Consider the following 18,223-nt stretch of genomic DNA (forward strand, 5'->3'; position numbering starts at 1 on the left):
CTTGCATCGTCCCTTACAGGATGTTGTATGACTATGTCCCAGCTGTGTTATCAGTACCGTGTTTATCAGCTGCATTTACTGAGCAGACTCCTCTCTTGACCATTGTTGATACCTGATACCAAGGTGGTCTTACACTCCATCTTGTGCAAAAAGTTGTTTTGTTGTTTGTGTTTGCTTTGCTGTATCATTGCTAGCATGTGGCTTATCAATCCTGACACTTCATACACCTGTATGAGTGAAAGGAAACTCCAAGACTGTGTAAAGCGGCCAGAGCCACTCCGTTTTAATAAAATTGGTTCCCATAAAATAAATTTTAAAAAAAAACTGTTGATTGATCCTTCTTGATCAACACACTTCTTGTAGACACAGAGTTGGTAAAATTCTTGGATAGATCGAGCTCCTTAAATATTACATAGAAGCTTTGTAAAGCACATCTCTCACGATTGTGGTGCGTTTGGCTGCCTGGTGTGGGTGGCCAAATTGGGTCAATTCTAATCTATAATTGGGGAGGGGATGTATATTAGCGGAGTTTGCATTTGAGAAAGCCCTCTCCTGTTGGTAGTGTTTTGTTGTGACGTCATCATGGTCTGCGCTTTAGTTGCTCAATGGCTCCCGATCACTCCACTCTATATAATCAAGGCTGGAGGGCGGTTGTGCAGTGGGTGTGTCCCCTGGAGTGCCAGGAAAAATTCGGCACCCGCTATTTCATCTGAACAGCAGTGTGAGGATCTGGCCATTTTCTTTGTGGAGAAAGTTTGTACCATCTATCGGTCCTTCTCACAAATGACCACTAATTCTACTACTACCCCTCCTAGATCCTTGCCACGGTCTTCTCTTACAGCTATCCCTAGTATTTCACAGGATGAGTTTGTTCGGTTGAGCAGGAAAATTAAATCTGGTTCTCTAGCTGACCCTTTAAAGCCAGCTCCGTTTAGGGAGTCACTCTCTCTTTTTCTGGCCCCGCTTTGCCAGATAGTTAACTCCTCCTTTTCCACAGCAATTGTTCCGGTGCTATGGAAACAGGCATGGGTATCTCCCATTCTCAAAAAAACATTGCTTGACCCGGCCAAACTTGAAAACTTCAGGCCTATATCTCTCCTCCCTTAGGTGGCTAAGATAGCAGAGCCGTTAATAACACACTAGCAAATTCTTTGAACTCCAACAACATCTTGGATCCATCGTAAAATTGTTTCCGCTCGGGCCACAGCTCTGAGACTGCTCTTCTGGCCATGACTGAACATCTGCGGATCATCCTCGATCCTGTCAGACGGCGGCACTGATCCTGCTGGATCTTAGTGCCGCCTTTGACACGGTCTCGCATGGTATTCTGCTACAGCGGCTGGAGGAGTCTGGTGTGACTGGCTTGGCTCTGGAAAGGTTCAGATAATTTCTGACCGAAAGATCTTTCCGAGTGTCTTCCCCCCCCATTTCTTTCTCAGGCCCATTCCATCGACCAGGGAGTGCCCCAGGGCTCGGCGCTGAGTCCTTAACTATTCGATCTGTACGTCCAGCCCCTGGCAGCGGTCGCCAGGCAGTTGGACCTCACCATGGTCTCCTATGCGGATCACACACAGCTTGTGGTGGCCTTAGCTGACGGTTCCACTCTGAATGCCTCTAGGTTTAGAGATGGCCTGGCGGCCGTTGCAGAATGGATGACAACTAATTGCTTGCAGCTGAATGCTAGCAAAACCGAGGTTTTGTTAGTAGGGAAGAACGTGGGTCTGTGGAGTGAGCGCTGGTGGCCGAGTGTTCTGGGTAGTACTCCTAACCCGAAGGAAGTGGTTAAGAATCTGGGGGTATGGATGGATTCCTCTCTCAACTTTCAAGACCATACCAAAAGAGTTGCCGGCACGTGCTTTGGCCTCTTACGGGGTCTTAAGCATCTTTTGAAGTTTTTTGATCCACCTACGCACCAGCTGATAGTTCAGTCGGCTATTCTATCTCGATTGGACTATGCCAGTTCTCTCCTTCTGGGGGCCAATCAGGCTGAAATAACTCTGATGCAGCGGGTTCAAAACGCCGCTGCTAGACCCTTGTTGGAGCTCCTGCGATCTTGCCCCGTTGCTGGCGCCATCCGGAAAGTTCATTGGTTTCCCATGGTGGAGCGCATCCAATTTAAGACGATGTGTCTTTCTTTCAAGATTCTGAAGCTCGCCACGCCTAGCCTGCTTGGTAACCTGCTTACCCCTTATGTTCCTGCCCCCGCCAGTTGCGCTCCTTGGGGCAGCACTTGGTTACTGTTCCCCGTGTGAAACGCTGTGGTGCGGGGGCCGGTCCTTCGCTGTTTGGCGGCCGAGTTATGGAACTCCCTGCCTGTTCAGAAACGTAGAATGGAGTGTCTGCTGGACAATAGAAAAGCCATCAAAACCTTTCTCTTTCCTTCAATGTAGTCTTCTTGGCCCCTTTCTCTTTTCTTCGGCGTTGTTCTATTATGGTGTTTAGGCCTGTTTTCTGATGCTGGAAGCGCCGGGACCCTCCTTTGCTGGAGCAGCTGTGCGCTACATAAGTCCTAATAACATAACATAACATAACAGAGGTAAGCCCACCTGCATCCGTCCCCACCTGAATGGCGCCAGGAACCTTATGTCCTCAAACCGTAAGTAAGTTGATGTATTCATCTCGTCACCTGTGTGCTCTTAGGGGGAACTACCAAGGAAGAGGGCCTTCACTCGATCGATCGCAATGACCAGGAATTGCATTGCAGGAGCTGCTCCCTCTCCTCCCTTCACACCTCTCATACTAAAATCACCAGTAGGGTCATGACCAGCTGGTGCATGCACATGCACATGATCAATAGTAGATCCCTATTTGCTCACAAACTCCAACTCATTTTCTTTGTGGAGGAATATAAACCCAATGTAGTTTTCATAAGGGAAACCTGGCTCTATGCGCAAAGAGGGCAAGATATCCTACAAGCTCTGCCTTCAGGCGATCACATATGCAGAATAGACAGACCAGAAAGAAAAGGGGGGGGTTGGAGGGGCTTGTTATTCTTTTTAAAGATGTCTTTAAATGCTTTTACAAACCTATACCCCTCGCTAATTGTCAAAGTATGGCATCTGCCATTGCCCTGACCCCCACCTACACCGGGATGCTCCTCTATGGGTCCCCTGGCCCATGTAGCCACTTAACCCAGGCCCTCCCGGACATAATTGCCTGCCAGGCACTCAGTAGGCTAAATTTGTCAGTACTGGGTGATTTCAACACTCATTTGGAGGACATAGCTGGCCCACAAGCTGCAGGGCTTCCGATTGATCTGTCATCCTAACAAATGAATCAAAAAGTGCCTGGGCCCACACATGAGAAGGGGCATTTACTTTACACAATTTTTTCCAGCGACCCTCGCTTAAATGTCCTGAACTGCCAGTGGTATTGTCGGATCACTGAGATCCCCTTCATGGTGAACACCCCAAGTGGCAGTCCACCTCCCAGTCCAATCACTTGGAGAGCCTGCATCTGGTCTAAACTTAACTGCGAAAAGTGGAGACATACCCTTAGGGGTATCCAGACGTGACCTAGGTGAGGACCATTCGATTGTGAATGAAAACGTTACCGATTAGATAAAAAACTCACTGGACCCTATTATCCTTTTAAAAATGCTCACACTGCACACCAGGGACAAATCTGCTCCTTGGTATACACCTCACCTCCTGATATTAAAAAAGTATGTTAAAAGGCTGAAAGGAAATGGAGAAGAGACTATGAAGAATCGAGCAAATCCGATTATAGAGCAGTCATGAGGGCCTATCACTCCAAAATTAAAAAGGCGCAGGCAGATTAATACGAAGCAAGGATTAACCTCACCTCCAATGCCCCCTGAAAAATGTTCCAGATTGTAAAAACACTGATGGAACTCGCATCCTACAGTGCCACCTTTGATCCCGCTGCAGGACGCTGTACTGCCCTTGCAAATTTATTCTTAAAAATGATCATAGATATCTACCTTACATTTCTCAAACAGTGGTTATGCGTAGGGCAGCTGATGTCCTTGATCTCCACCTCCCCTTTATAAAGGTGAGAGCAAATGTCCTGGCGTCTGTCCTGCGGCCTGAACAGACTACTTCTGAGCTTCTCCCACCTTTTAATTTGGCCTTGACAGATATCCTGCTTGGGGCTTAGGCTTAAATTTGTACCAAACCTTCTGATAACCTTCAAATTGACAGACACCATCGCCTTCTCGAGTTGACCTATCCTTTTGTCACATCATCCTTCTATTGAAAACCTTGTAGACATTCAGAAAATGCCTCTTAAGCAATTTTTTGCCCTGCAATCAGTTGACTCCTAATGTTTGCCAGGCCGCTACACTCATATCCTCTGGGACCCTGTGGCAGGATGCATCCCATATGTTCCTAAAATCCTTCACCCTGTTCTGTCACAGGTGATTTAGAATGTTCATGATGTGGCCAAGATCACAATTCATTGTGGCTTGCACCTCCCCCCAACCCTCCCCAACCACATCAGATGGACTCTTGGGGACCAGTGTTGCTGTTTATCTCCATGCGTGGCTATGATCAACTGGATTCTCGTCCTCCCTGATAGCTATGCTGTTCAATGGGACTCGCTTGTTCAGTAACAAAGTTGATTCTGCCCTTGAACGTTTCAGTGCGAGTATGGCTACTGTTCGCTCTACCCAGCCTCGCTAGCAACACTTTCAGCATTTCTTTCATGGCTTCAGATGTGGTATTCCTTACCGCCAGCCTATCCTTCCCCAGAAGGGAACACAGCAGTTTTATATGAGAGGCCCCATTGACCCCACGGCCAAGGTCCGCGCTACACCTCTTTAATGTACCCTGTCATAGCCACTTAGTTGGAGATAGAATCCAGTGATTCTGCCCAGGTTGGCAAGAGATCTCATCGGACATGTAGATTCTGCAAATTGTCCACAAAGGTTATGCCTTACCCTTCCTTTCTTCACCGCTGTACCTCCCACGATCACCCCAGCAACTGACATTTTGCAACAGGAAGTGCAAGCACTTTAGGCGAAAGGGGCTGTTGAGAGGGTGCTGGTGTCCAAAGTAGGGCATTGTTGTTCTTCTCGCTACTTTCTGGTGACCACGTAGGATAAAGGTTTTGAGACTGTTTTAGACTTGCGCCCTCAATTTATTCCTGCGGAAATAAGTTCAAAATGCTGATGTTTGCTCAGGTTCTATCTGCCCTCAAGCCTGGAGACTGGATAGTAGCGTTGGACTTGCAGGACGCCTACTTCCACATTCCTGTTCTGCGTGCCCACAGGCGTTACCTGCTTTTCACTGTGGGCCAAGAGCATTATCAATGTGCCTGATTTTTTAATATTTTTTCTCTTTCTCGCCCTGCAAGGCCTTCCTCTGGGCACACTTTAGTTTTTTTTGCCCCCCTTGGCCTTCCTAACAGTTGCATGGTCGGTTCTCCAGTTGCGGTGCAATTTTTGAAAGCTACAGTACGTTTCCCTCTTATTCGTTTTTGATGCCCCAAGGGGCACTCAGTCTTTTCCTTACTTATTTATTGTGTACTCCATTTGAGCCGCTCCATAGCTGTCCTTTGCGGCTTCTTACCATTAAAACTGTGTTCCTAATTTCCATCACCTCTGAGTGAGCTTCAGGCTCGGTGTTCATCCGCCATACACCAACTTATTCCCCTCTAAGCTGGTTCGGTAACTAGAGCCTCCTTTATACTAAAAAATAATTATGCTGTTCCACATCCGTCAAACATTCACCCTGCTGGCGTTCTATGCTCCACTTCACCCCTCTTAAGTAGGAGGAGATACTCTATTGCTCTGACCCCAAAAGAGCAGTCCGTTTCTACATCGATCGTACCGAAGACCACAAGGTGGACAATCTGCTCTTTCTGGGGCTTGCTGGAACAAAAAAAGGCAATGTTGTGCATAAGCATATCTTGAGCTGGGTTGTGCTTGGCATTAAGATCTGCTATGCATTGACAAAGAAGCAGCCTCAGGAAGGCTCGTAATCCCACTTCACCAGGGCCAAAGCTGCTACCACTGCACTAGCGCGTCATGTCCCTGTTCTAGACATCTGCCAGGCAGCTATGTTAGCTTCCCACAATACACTCAAGTAGCACAGAGATTCTGCTTGAAAGCAGATCAATGCCTTGTGAGAACAAGACGTCTGAATGTAGGGACCGAGTCTCTGTGCGGCGTCAGTACTTGTAGGCCCAATTCAGACTAGCTGACAGTGCCTCACCTGAACTCCTAACCTTTCCAGAGTAGCATGTGAGTTCGGCAAACCTAGAACATCAACCTCTAATCCCCAAGGTAACTGTGTAAACAGATGATCGCCTTTTGTTTCTCACTCATGCTTGTCCACAGTAAACAAAAGAAAGGCACGACGGAAGTTTACAATATATAGTTATTGAAACTATTGTAGGCTATTTTGAGCAAGTGCGCTGCAATAAGTAAACAAATACAATTTAGCAATTTAATCAACATTACTAGCATGCTGTATACAATGAACAACCCAACCATGGCAATATATATACATATATAATCTCCTTGTGCTCACATAGTGAGGATAGGCCTAGATAGATCTATTAGTGATATTTGGGATTAGCACCTGACCCCATACTTGGTGTGTGTAGTTAGGTAGTACACATTATGGGTATAAACTCACTTTACGGAAGGCTGCTGCCTCCATCCAAGGACCGGTATCTGCTGGAATTCTCATCTCTGCCTCCCAAAGAGGCGAGACAGTTTATTGGATAAGAACTACAGTGTTAGAAAACCGCATCTGTGCTATGTCTAAAAACGTTAGATGTTGCTGACTGGGCCCAAGAAAAACGTACACCATGCTGTTCGACCTTGTACAAGATGTTCAGACTGAATCCCTAGAAGAGTCCCTGAAGAACAAATATGCGCACTGTATTTCTAAAATAATATCATCCCACAAAAACAAATGTATTGTGTGGCTGTGCAAAGCAGAACTAGCCTAAGACCGCTAATACATGCAACTAAAAGAGAATCAAAGTGGGCCCTAGAGGGAAATAGCTACATTATTGTCTTGACAGCTAAGTCTGCCAGGATGAGCACTTTGCTCACTATGCTCTGCAGGATGTTCTGGTTTGAGTCCATTCACAGACCACCTACCATAGATTCAGCTTTGGTATGTATCCAAGGGTTGTGGAATCTGCAGCTAGAAGGCTTTATCAGAAGAGCAAGTAACGCTCTTTCTGGTATAGATTCAGTCTGACGGAACCTCCAATCGTGCCTTTTCTTTGATTGGACTCTACTTATTAACCGCATGCGTGCGGGCGGAATTCCGCCCGTACGCTGAGATTTGCGAAAGCGCACTTTACGTGACGAGCTGGGCTCGTCATGAGCGTGCGAGGAGGCTACCTCATGACGAGCCCAGCTCGTCATCAGCGTCGAAGGGGTTAATAAATCCCAAGTATATGAATCTGCACACTGACATACCAGTTTGGTTTCGGGGTTCCATGTCGGGAGACACGGACAGTCTTGAAAGCAACTGTCAGCATGTTGGGGGTATCTCCCTTATAGGCCCAGCACGCCACTTCTGGAGCATGTCCGTGAGGAGCCCGACAGTGCCACCTTCTGGCACGCAGGGGTGCTACGAAACAAGTCATCAGATCCCGTCTGATGCCTGGGGTATATATATTCAAACAAAGAGGAAATTGCGGCTATGTCAAGTCTTTACTAGAAAGAGCATTACCGAAGGTAAGTAACTCATTCTTCGAGGTGCTTGGTGATAGGCTTTCCTGGCTGTCCGTTTTCACAAAAGAACTAGTTGACGAATTGGAAGATATTTGTGATATTCCTTTATTTTTGTTGTGATGTAGTCATTCATTTAGCTATATTGTCAATCTTTTGGAATGTTAAAACCTTTTGATTATAGGTTAGCTAAACCTTCTTGTAAGAAACCCTGCTCTCAGTAGAACGCCCTCAATTTGTTAGTGTGAGAAATGTATATGTTGTACATGAGGTCTCTATGGTTGGCATTGCAACATTTGTGAATCCCTCTCATACTGGCCGATCTCAACACTGGTTGCGAACAGTTTGTGTAGTTCAGTGAGTGACCTTTTGTTAATCCCAGTTTCCATCTTGTGGGAAAAGCATTCAGGGCAAGCACACTGTTTATCTCTGGGCCTCCCCCGGCCCACGCGATTATTAATTGCTCTCGGAAGTGGACACTTGGCTTTAAAGTTTAGTATTGTTATAATGCTGATGCAGTCAGCCGTTTCCTGGTCTTCATTGTGTCCTGACACTGACACAAGTGGGCCTCGCCAGTGGCCTGTGATTGGAGCTGAGGAAGCAGTCTGGGAGATGAACTTTCACCTTACATCCTGGCAGCTAGTAGCGTGGTCACAGAAGCAGGATTTCATTCACAAGAGGGATTTTGGAGGCGACTCTTATTTGTAATTGTCACTTCACTGTTGTGCCAAAATCGAAGGCACCAAAACCGGATACCGTAAGGGAGGTAACTCCTAATGCTTTTTTCTGTATTGTAAAAAGGGGGACGCCATTCAGCTGTCCGCGATGCACATAAACAGAAGGTAGGACTTCAGATGTTACCCAAGCGAATTATTGCTTTTTTAACGCACAGTTTTTAATTTCTAGGATGCCATGGTATGGCGTGATGTGCTTTTTATTTTTACACTAACTTTGTTTAAAAAGGGTAGAACAGGTTTCTCTTTACGTGCTCCTTGGAGGATTTTTTTTTAGCTGTTTAACTATTGGTTGAGTGACATGCATATATATATATATAAGCACGGATTTACTGGAGTGCATTATTTTATTGTGCTATGCAATCCTGCCTGCTTCCAGAGTCCTAATGTACATGTTATGCAAATACATGGTGCTCATATCGGCACCGCTGTGACATTCCATGCTGTAACTTGTCGTGTTTATGCAATCTTAGATGCTTTGGTTCAATCAATACTGTTTTGATCACTTGATTGCCCAACAACCTAATATTCTGAAGTGTGTTGTGTGTCTAACCTACTTGGCAGAGAATAGCTGCGGCTGCCTCAAGCTGTCATTTTAAAACCTAGAGCTTTTGTTGACACGTTCTCAATTATTTGATTAGACATTAGAGGCATAATGCAGTCCCTGCGGCCAAGGAGGGGCCCCAAACCCTTCAAGGGTTTGAAGGGGCATAATTATCCTTCAGGGGCCCTCATTCAGCCCAACGCTAGTGAATATCAGTCAGAGATGGGAGACTCGCGGGCACTCATTACACCTGGAGGGTTCATTTTGTGTTACTGCACTGTAAACGACTTCAGATATCCTCCAGTGTTATTATAAAAGCAACACTTGCTAAATTTACCACTGTGAGGTGATAAGTTAAATTTACATTTAGATACTTGTAGTTTGCCATTTTTTTGCTGCTGGTGGATTTTATTAAACCTAATCTTTTTTTTTTTTTTAACACCTCGCGGGCGTCGGGGGTTGAGTGGGCCGCATTAATCGCTAAGACTACAAGACTCAACTGCTATTCTGAGCTAACACCGCGGTAAAAATATGAGCCGGCTCGGTGACTGAATTATGTGTACTAATCTCGCATTTGTCCCACTTTCACTATTAACCTGGCGGGAAACAGCAGAAACTTGAAGCCATCTCAAGAATAACAGAGTAAAAATACATGGACACTTCTTCAGCATATAGCGGTAAAAAGGAGTGGAGAATGAACTGTTCAGCCGCAGATGGACACTTCCCTCGCTGCAGCAGTAATCTTGGCTGTAATCCGGTGACACACAGTGGGAATTTACTTCCTGTCAGGAAACGCTGTTTGTCAGTGTATTATCTCACTGAGGCGACCACGAGTGAACAATAGTGTATTACAGTATTAGAACAACAAGCGTCATACGCTAAGCCAACATTGAATACTATCATCCGAGCCAGCGCTGGCCGGGCTCCAGCGCCGCGCGCTAGAGAGGGCCCCGTGGGGCTCTAGACAAGCAAAGATGCTGCTAGTGCGTCCGCACGTTGTAAGTTCAGAGGCAAGCCCTGAAAGATACAAAAATAAACCAGGAAGGACCGAGACAATGCTGCACGCCCGACGTGCAATGGCAGTCTTAAAATGGAGGACAATGAATTACAGCATTGGTTAGTAATTTTAGACAAAAGCTTTTGTATTTATTTATATTGTATGTCGTCTTTCTTTTTTGATATCGCTCTATTGAGGCTGGATTTTATTGGATGTGTTATTTTATGGGTTTTATTGCTTTTATGGTTTTTATTCTTAAAATTAAAGAAAGTTTATATTGATATTGAACTTTGGACTAATAAACAAGTCACTTGTGTTTATTTAGCTAATGGACAAATAAACTAAAATGTATTTCCCATGAATTTGCATGTAATATTCACTTGTATGCCTTCTTAAAGCCTTGTACAATATTAATAGGTGGCTTTTAAAATGGATTGCGCTATATTCAAGTCAAGAGCTCGACAGATTTAGATTGCCCAATCGTATGCGCATTCTCATCAGCAGCAGCCGAGAAAATACATTAAAACAACTCAATTTAAAAAATAAGCATATAGTTAGTCACGCTCTAAAACTTAGATTGACTAAAGAGGCGAGCAGGAGACTTCCCTCTGTCCCATCATTTCTCCGCAAAACTGCAACAATCGGCTGTCGCCCTCAGCATTTACTGGGCCTAGTGCTTTCCATGCTCTGTTTCCGTGCACAGTTAAAGGCCACTTAAAGATTATGATGTGGTATCCAGCACCAGCACCATGGCCTTCCTTACTGTCCTGCTACCCCTTGCACTAAAGAAGCACTTTAATCAGCGTCTCCTCAGTCTGTGCATGAGAGACAGAAGAGCACAAAATGAATTTCAGAAAGTATTGCTAATGACCTAGCCAGTTTTTTCATTCTACACCATAACATGCATATCTGACTACATATACACTTCGATTTAATATTTTTATATATGCACAGAAAAAAACCAAAGGACAGTGAAGTTATGGTTAGCTTTGGTAATAACATATCAATATACAGTTTAAAAAAACTCTAATATCCACTAATAAAACATCAGTTGAAGTGCAGTTTTGGTTATAAATTAAAACCAAAAAGCTACTGAAATTCGCAAGCTGTAGTTGGGACCAGAACCTATAACTCACACACTAAATGCAGTTCTTATGACATGACAACATTTATTACAATAAATAACCTCAAAAAGCAAAATATAATTAAATAAAAACATGTACTCAAACCAGTAAAAGATGCTACATTCATAGACCTCTATTTCCAAGTGGAGTTGGCAGTCGACCAACCCAGCCTACACATGGCCCAAAACCATGTACAGCCTGGGTGTAGTATAACTGGCACATTTAAGTGTTTTTCTTTGTTTGAGTTGGATTCATATCTCCATTTCTACCTGTAAAATGTCATTCATATTTTGGGTGTTTTTGTTCAGAGCGGTCATTGGGAATGGGGTGGATAATGGCTACAACATCTCATTGTAATAACTTAAAATGCCACTGATACGATTTTAAAGCATAAGACGCAAAGATCGCTTCACTGTGTGATCTTATCAAGAGAGCAGTGCCGCATAAAATATAGATTTTCACATAGTCCTTGTTCGGATTCTGAAGTCTACATCACAAATAGCCGCAGAGTACAGTTGAGTCCTGATTGAACGTGTTGGTGGGAGAGTAGGGTTTTATGTTCTTTCTTGATAGAGCCACCAGAATTATGCAGCAGGGAGTGCTAAATTATGTGGCAAGAAAAGGTAAATTATGCAACACAATGCACTTTATTTCATAGTGTTAATACTAAATCTGCAGATTATGCTGCAAATGATATATTATGTGGCAAATGTAGCAAATACACAATTAAGCAAAGAGAAAAGCTGTGGCCACAGAATCACATAATTCCAGTAGCCCAGAGTATGAGCCTTTAGTTCATCAAGCTGGTGGAATAGAATTCCAGATCTTAGGTGCACTGCCTGACGAGCATTGATCCAGTGCTTTTTTTTAATAGTGTGGACTTTCAAGTCTGAGAGAGTCTGCACTTTGGAGTTCTCAGCATCCACCTAGATAGGGAATTTGTTTGTCAGGTAGTTTGGTGTTAATTGTATAGTGCCTTGTGGATAAAACGGGCTAGTTTGAATTGACCTCTGGCTTCTTATCCAGCCAGTTGAGTAATCAGAATGGAGGAGATATCCTCATGTATTCTGGGGCTGCAGATTAAGCGCTGCTCTTAAAGGGGCTACATGAATTCCTGGCTTGTTTCAGTAGTCCAGTCTTGAGAGAGACGTCATTGTGCTTTGTTTGGAATAAGGAGTGTTATTTTATGGAGGAGTCCAATTTGAAAAACTGTTATGCAAAATAAATTATACTCACTTCGGCTGAAGTGGGTACAGCTTAAATAATTTGTCTGTGGGTTACTGCTACGCAAGTAATAGGCTCAATTGTATCGAGCTTTTATCTCTTATTTTTCTGGTTGTGTTTAAATTCACGCAAGATATAACATATCAAATGATATAAATGAGTTCCTCGTGAACATTGTTCTCTTGCTTAATTAGAAGCATGCTTTAATCCTCTTTCTCCCAAAAAGAAAAAAAAACTATTCTGATCCATCCTTTCTCAGCAACTTTTACCAAATTTCTTTGCTACCGTTTCCTTTTATGTATCTCGAAAAAGGCATCTTTAGGCAATTCTGTGTTTTCTTTGAAGCTAGTAACATTGCTGACCTCCTGCAATCCATGTTCCAACCCTCACATTGCACTGAGACTCTACTTGCCTCAGTTTCGGATGACTCAAGAGTGCTTGCCAATGAGGGCAAACCATCAGCCTTGGCTGTATTGGACTTGTGGGCTACATTTGATCTGGACGTGAACTATATCTTACTAGGTCAACATGTAGATGTGTGGATATTAGTCCACACTTTGAATCAAACTGTATCCCTAGCCCGCGCATCTATCCTAAGTTATGTATTTAGCCCCATTTAATTTTGAATTTAAATCTTTCTCATGTTTCACATGGCTATTCTTTGAACCCCCACCCACCCCCATGCTATGTCCACCTTTTTTAGGACGCACAGATTTTCCTACCCTTGGACAGCTATTTCAGTGATCCTTCCCATAACTTTCAGAACTGTTTGTTTAGTGTCTTGGATTAGATGAACTCCATTCCCTCAAACTGAGTACCACTGAAACTGAAATCTTAATCATTCAGAGTTGCCTCAGTTACTTGATCAGCAGGCGGCTGCCCCAATTCCAGTCTCTCAGTTGCGCTACCTCAGTCTTCCATTAGATCACGACCTTTCACTTGCAGCTCATACCAACAAATTGTTCTCGAGTTGCTTTACCCTACTAACGCTCCTGTGGAAAATTCTCATTTACCCGCTAATTCCGGTTGCTTAGCAGTCCAGGCATCCATACTTAGTTCATTAGACTACTGCAACTTAATTCCAGGAATACCAGTGTAATTCCAGGAATACCAGTGTTGGCCATTGCTTACCTGCAGTTCCGAATGGTTCCGCTTGTCTTACCTTCAGCTTTCTACTTCAGATGCAATGAAACCATTGGGCTCTATGTATAAGTGTAAAAGCGAACATGAGAGGATGGAGCCCTGTGGGACTCCATGATAGAGGGTAGTAGGACTTGAGATCTCATATGTCCATTTTGTGTGTTGTGAACACCTGATAAGGTAGGATTTGAACAATGTTACAACTGTGCCCTCTACCCCTTTCATTCTTTTATGATTTTTAATAGGAAGGCATGATTAACTGTGTCAAATGCTGCTGACAAGTCCAGTAGCACTAGGAGTTTAGTCTAAAATGATGAATGCATATCAATTATTGTGCTACATCCAGATCTGAATCCTTATTGTTGGGGATCGAGGAGATAATTTCCTTTTATAAAGTCTAAAAGCTGTTTCCACACAACTTTACCAGACTTTCACCATAATTGGAAGGTACGACCAAAACAACCTAGGGACTGGTTAGATTTTTGACAAAGTCAAAATGTCTTCTCCGGTGTTTTTAGGATGTTAATTTCCTATCTTATGAAGGTTGCTTTGGCTACCATTATGCCTTTTACACTCTTTGTTGTGTAGAATTACTAGGTTTAGTTTCCAGAGATTTTTGTGCCATACACCCTCAGTCTGAGGGATTTCTGCTCTACAAAACGTCCTATGGAGAACAACCATAAAGCCTACTCCTTTTGAGCTTTTTAGTATTAGAGAGGCCACTTCATGTGTGCCACTTTCAGCATGGCTGTGTTCAGTGACACCAGGCAAAAGTTTGGGTTGGGATCGCCTTACATTGTCCACACTTTCATTCAAAACTTTTTTTGCGTATGTATGTTGCTCATTCTAAGGCCGGGCCTTAGGATGTTTTGACTGGTCATACAACAATATTTTTGAGCATAAAAGATGGAAGTGTATTAAGAGGTGGCCTGACCACTCAACCGGATTTGAAGAGCCTGCCTTTTTTCTGGTTTCAGGTCAAGTTGTTTGACTTATTTTATTTTTGTTTGGCTTGTGCATGATTGTTCAAGGTCATTGGCATGTAGGAACGCTTTGAGTTGTGAAACTTCAGAATATAGGTGTCGCCTAGGAGGAGTTCTCCCGAATGAATGCTATCAATTAACCCACAAACAGAGGATTTTCCCCCCGTGGGTGGGTGATGGTATGTAGTATTATGGACTTCATTTTGGATCATTTCATTTCCATCAATAACATTTGGGAGATCATAATGTGTTCCGTTTTCAGACTTTTGCATTCTACTGTGGTTTTGCATTTAACTGCCACTCCTGCCCCTTGGTTTTTCTTCTCGATCAACATGAGACATTTTATATCCTGGCAGGATTACAAGCTCTAGGGCAGGTTGGGATAAGCCATTTAGCCACGTTTCAGTATGGATGTGGCCCATTGGAGAGCGAAGCAGACTCAGGAGCTGTTGATCTGGGTTGGAGTCTCTGTTCAGCAACCTGGGATTCTCGGCAAATCACTTCATCTCCCCGTGTCCATCGACAGCGCCTGGATACCCTCATGGGTGAGAAGCCACTCTATATAAATCTACGAATTTAATTTAAAAACAGTAGGTCCTGGTTATGTAATTCAATCTCATTCATAATTTCGAGATTGCATTTGGACTCTGACCTGCAATTGTAGAGAAAGCAGCAGAGATAGGAGTTCTCAGTCTTGGCGAAGGAGTTTGTTTGGACCTGGATAGAAATTAGGTTATTTGGCTTCATACTGTTTTTGGTGGTTCGAGGGTGGGAGGTGGTGGTGGTGGCGTCTACTCATTGAGATCTTTGGTATCTCAGCTTGATTTTGGAAGGTTGTGGATGTCCTAGGAGATTACCAACTCTTCAGTAGAGTTGTCAGAAAGAGCAAGAGTTGCTCTTGTAGTCCATGGTTACCTATGTTTGTCAAGAATGTAAGTGGGGTGGCGTAAAAATGTCATTGGGGTGGACAAGGATGACCAGAATTGGAGGTGGGCGACTATTTTGTGATGAGTGTTATATTGCTTTGCGCCATTGCTCCCCTCCCCAATGAGACCGGGGATGGTGCCCCGCCATTTGACCGTCTGTCCTTCCACTGTCGAGCAGAGCCAGGGACTGCATAATCTTTTCCAGAACTCCGTGGAAATGCTTGGTCCCGTCTCCTTGAAAGCATGAGAGGAGTTCGTAGAGACAATACATGCAGGATTGTTCTTAGACATTATTTAGCAGAATGTCCATGACTGCAGCATTAGTGCGAACATGAAAGCTGCTCGTTTCAATGCAAGTACCATGTTTGGAATTCAGTAGTCTGGAAGATTACCAAGTCCATAAAACGCCTGTACCAAGTGGACATTTCATATTTTTATGTTTTATATTGCTGTTTGTTTTAAGCTTCAGGAGTCATGTTGTCGTTTGTCATAATTGCTAGAACTCTAAACTTGACGGGATTTGCTGAAAATATGCATAACTGCATTTCCTTTTGTGTTGTTTTTCTGGCAGTGTTGTTAATCCTGGTCAGTTGGTAAACACATTCCCGAGGCTCCGTGTGCAAACGCACCCCTTTCGGATACTGTTTCTCACGTTTGTTTCATTTTCTGTGTTGCAGGAGACCAACCGGGAGTTGAGCAGCATGAGCGCCAATGGCAGCCAGGGGGTGATCACCACCCCTCCCCCTCCCAGCATGCCTCACCAACAGCGGTACTTCGACCGCATCGACGAGAATGATCCCGAGTACGTCCGTGAGAGAAATATGTCCCCAGACCTCCGGCAAGACTTCAACATGATGGAGCAAAAGAAGAGGGTCACGCAGATCCTGCAGAGCCCGGTGAGTAAGACATGTCTACGACAGGTGTGGACCCTTCTTGCAAGCCTCCCTTCTAGTGACCAAAGCAGGTGATGGGCAGGATCATTAGCCATGTTTAAGAGAATTGGAGTCTGAATAACATTAAGGCTTTATTGTTGATTGCAAGTTTACTATTACTTTGTACAGAATTCTTATTTCTGAAATCCAAACCTGAATAATGTATCCAGAGCAACCTGTTGCCAATTCGTGTCCCAGTACATACTGCAATTCCTTTCTAAAGTGGATTTTATGATGAGGCACACTTTAAACACTAAGTAGATATAGACAAACTCAATTAAAAACAAGCATTGGCATAGCCAATAGGTCTCAACTTTGGGACCTTATAAGTGTTTAGCCCTGGAAAAGTTAATGTTGCAGTAAGGATATTGTGCTGCATAACTTAATACTTAAAAGGTCCCAAAGGCGAGACCTATCGGCTTTGCCAAGAATACACTGGGAATACACTCCTGGTGGACTGTAGAACTGGCTGTTAGCGCCTTATAGATATTAAGATGTAATTATATGTGCCATAAACAATACAGGCTGCAGAGAATCCAAATGAAAAGATGAGTGCATGGTCATTGTTCAAGAGAGGCATTCTGGGTAATTCCCCACCCAAAGTATACAACACGTGGACATAAAAATACACACCCTCATTGGCAAAGGCCATGGGCAATGTGTCTTCCTATATTAACTAAATGTGTTCTCCAGGTCCATATGACTGACCAATAAAGGATTTTCCTCGGTGCTTTGAATGGAAAAATAGAAGTGCTTGTTTCTGAGAAGTGCTGCTACTCTCCAATTAAAAGTATTACGTTTCTCTCGAAGTGCAGGTACTCTCCCTCTCAAAATAAAACAAAATGCAGGAGCACAGTACCGGCCCATTTAAAGCACCGTCTTTCTATACCAGTGCTGATTTTGTGTTAGTGGGGCGTGCGAGTGTCCCTTATTATGGATTTTCTTCCCTTTTCACTGTTAGTTTATTGTGCCAGGGCCTCGTTGTAAGCGCTCGTTTTACTTCGTTGTTTTTCTTTGAAATGTACAATGTTCCGATTCACGTAGGTTGAATGCTTAGGCTGCCGAGTTTGGGTACCACATTTCTCACACCCAAAAGGGTGTCAGGATGGGCCGAGCCAGTGTGTGGCGAGCACCTTGGAACGACTTTCAGTTCTGGGAAAAGGAGAGAAAATAGTTGATAATGTGGCATTATCCTTTCACTCTGGCTCACACCACAGGGATGTTGTGAAAATGTCTGGGTGAGCTGATGTCCCTTCCCCTTCAGAGGTGCGTAAATGGCTCGAATGAAGCATATTTCGAGAAAAAGGGAGGGGTGGGCCTACTAGAAACATTGGTCATTACCAGTGGAAAGCCTGGCGGTTTGGGGTATTTTTTATGTGACCTGCACCCTACCAAAAACCATCTGGAATAACAAACATTCATGTGCACAGATATGTCATGTTAGCCTATTTAGTTGTTATAATTGTTTTTTTTGCGAGCAGACTGATTTAGTTACAGCATAAACGTTGGTGATGTCGAGAAGCTTGTCCGGGGCGAGTAACAGAGGGGGAGAAAGGGTGGAGCGATTTGAAAGAGTGCGGTTAGTCACTGACAAATGGGGCTAGAGAGAGGACAAGTAGATGAGACAGAGAGGAGAGACTGGCAGAGTCTCTGGCAGTTTAGATTACTAGATTCTGTTTTTATTAAAAGGAAGAAAGCGGAGGGGGCAGAGAGACGAGAATAAAGAGAGAAAGAGATTGGGTGGAGTAATATTGCAATCAGCTGATAAACTTGTTTTTATTACTATATGCCAATTAATGTTTGTGGCTCTGAGTTTGCACGTGCATTCTCGTGTTTGCGAACCTCGTTGGTGGGAACATGATGTACAACAATAAATGATGCCTTTTTTTCCAATTTCAGTACCAACCCCCTCTTGCCTAATTTTTTCAACCAGTTACTATCACCTGGCATACATTATGTGCA

At 43.9% G+C, this 18,223-nt stretch overlaps 1 protein-coding gene across 7 annotated transcripts in view; it reads left to right on the top strand.

The window, feature by feature from the left end:
* The window catches only part of ADD3 (adducin 3), a 455,953-nt gene that overhangs the window by 179,828 nt on the left and 257,902 nt on the right, over nucleotides 1-18,223 (top strand). For 6 of the 7 annotated variants that reach the window (XM_078643745.1, XM_078643752.1, XM_078643750.1 and 3 more), the window contains one exon: nucleotides 16,007-16,225. In XM_078643745.1, coding sequence (XP_078499871.1) covers nucleotides 16,031-16,225 — 195 coding nt within the window. In that variant the 5' untranslated portion in view covers nucleotides 16,007-16,030. Of the gene's footprint in view, nucleotides 1-8,326; nucleotides 8,500-16,006; nucleotides 16,226-18,223 lie in introns of those variants that run through there. The other variant, XM_078643749.1, reaches the window with a different exon arrangement.

Source organism: Lissotriton helveticus, chromosome 5_1, assembly GCF_964261635.1.
Source record: "Lissotriton helveticus chromosome 5_1, aLisHel1.1, whole genome shotgun sequence".
Taxonomy (NCBI): Eukaryota; Metazoa; Chordata; class Amphibia; order Caudata; family Salamandridae; genus Lissotriton; species Lissotriton helveticus.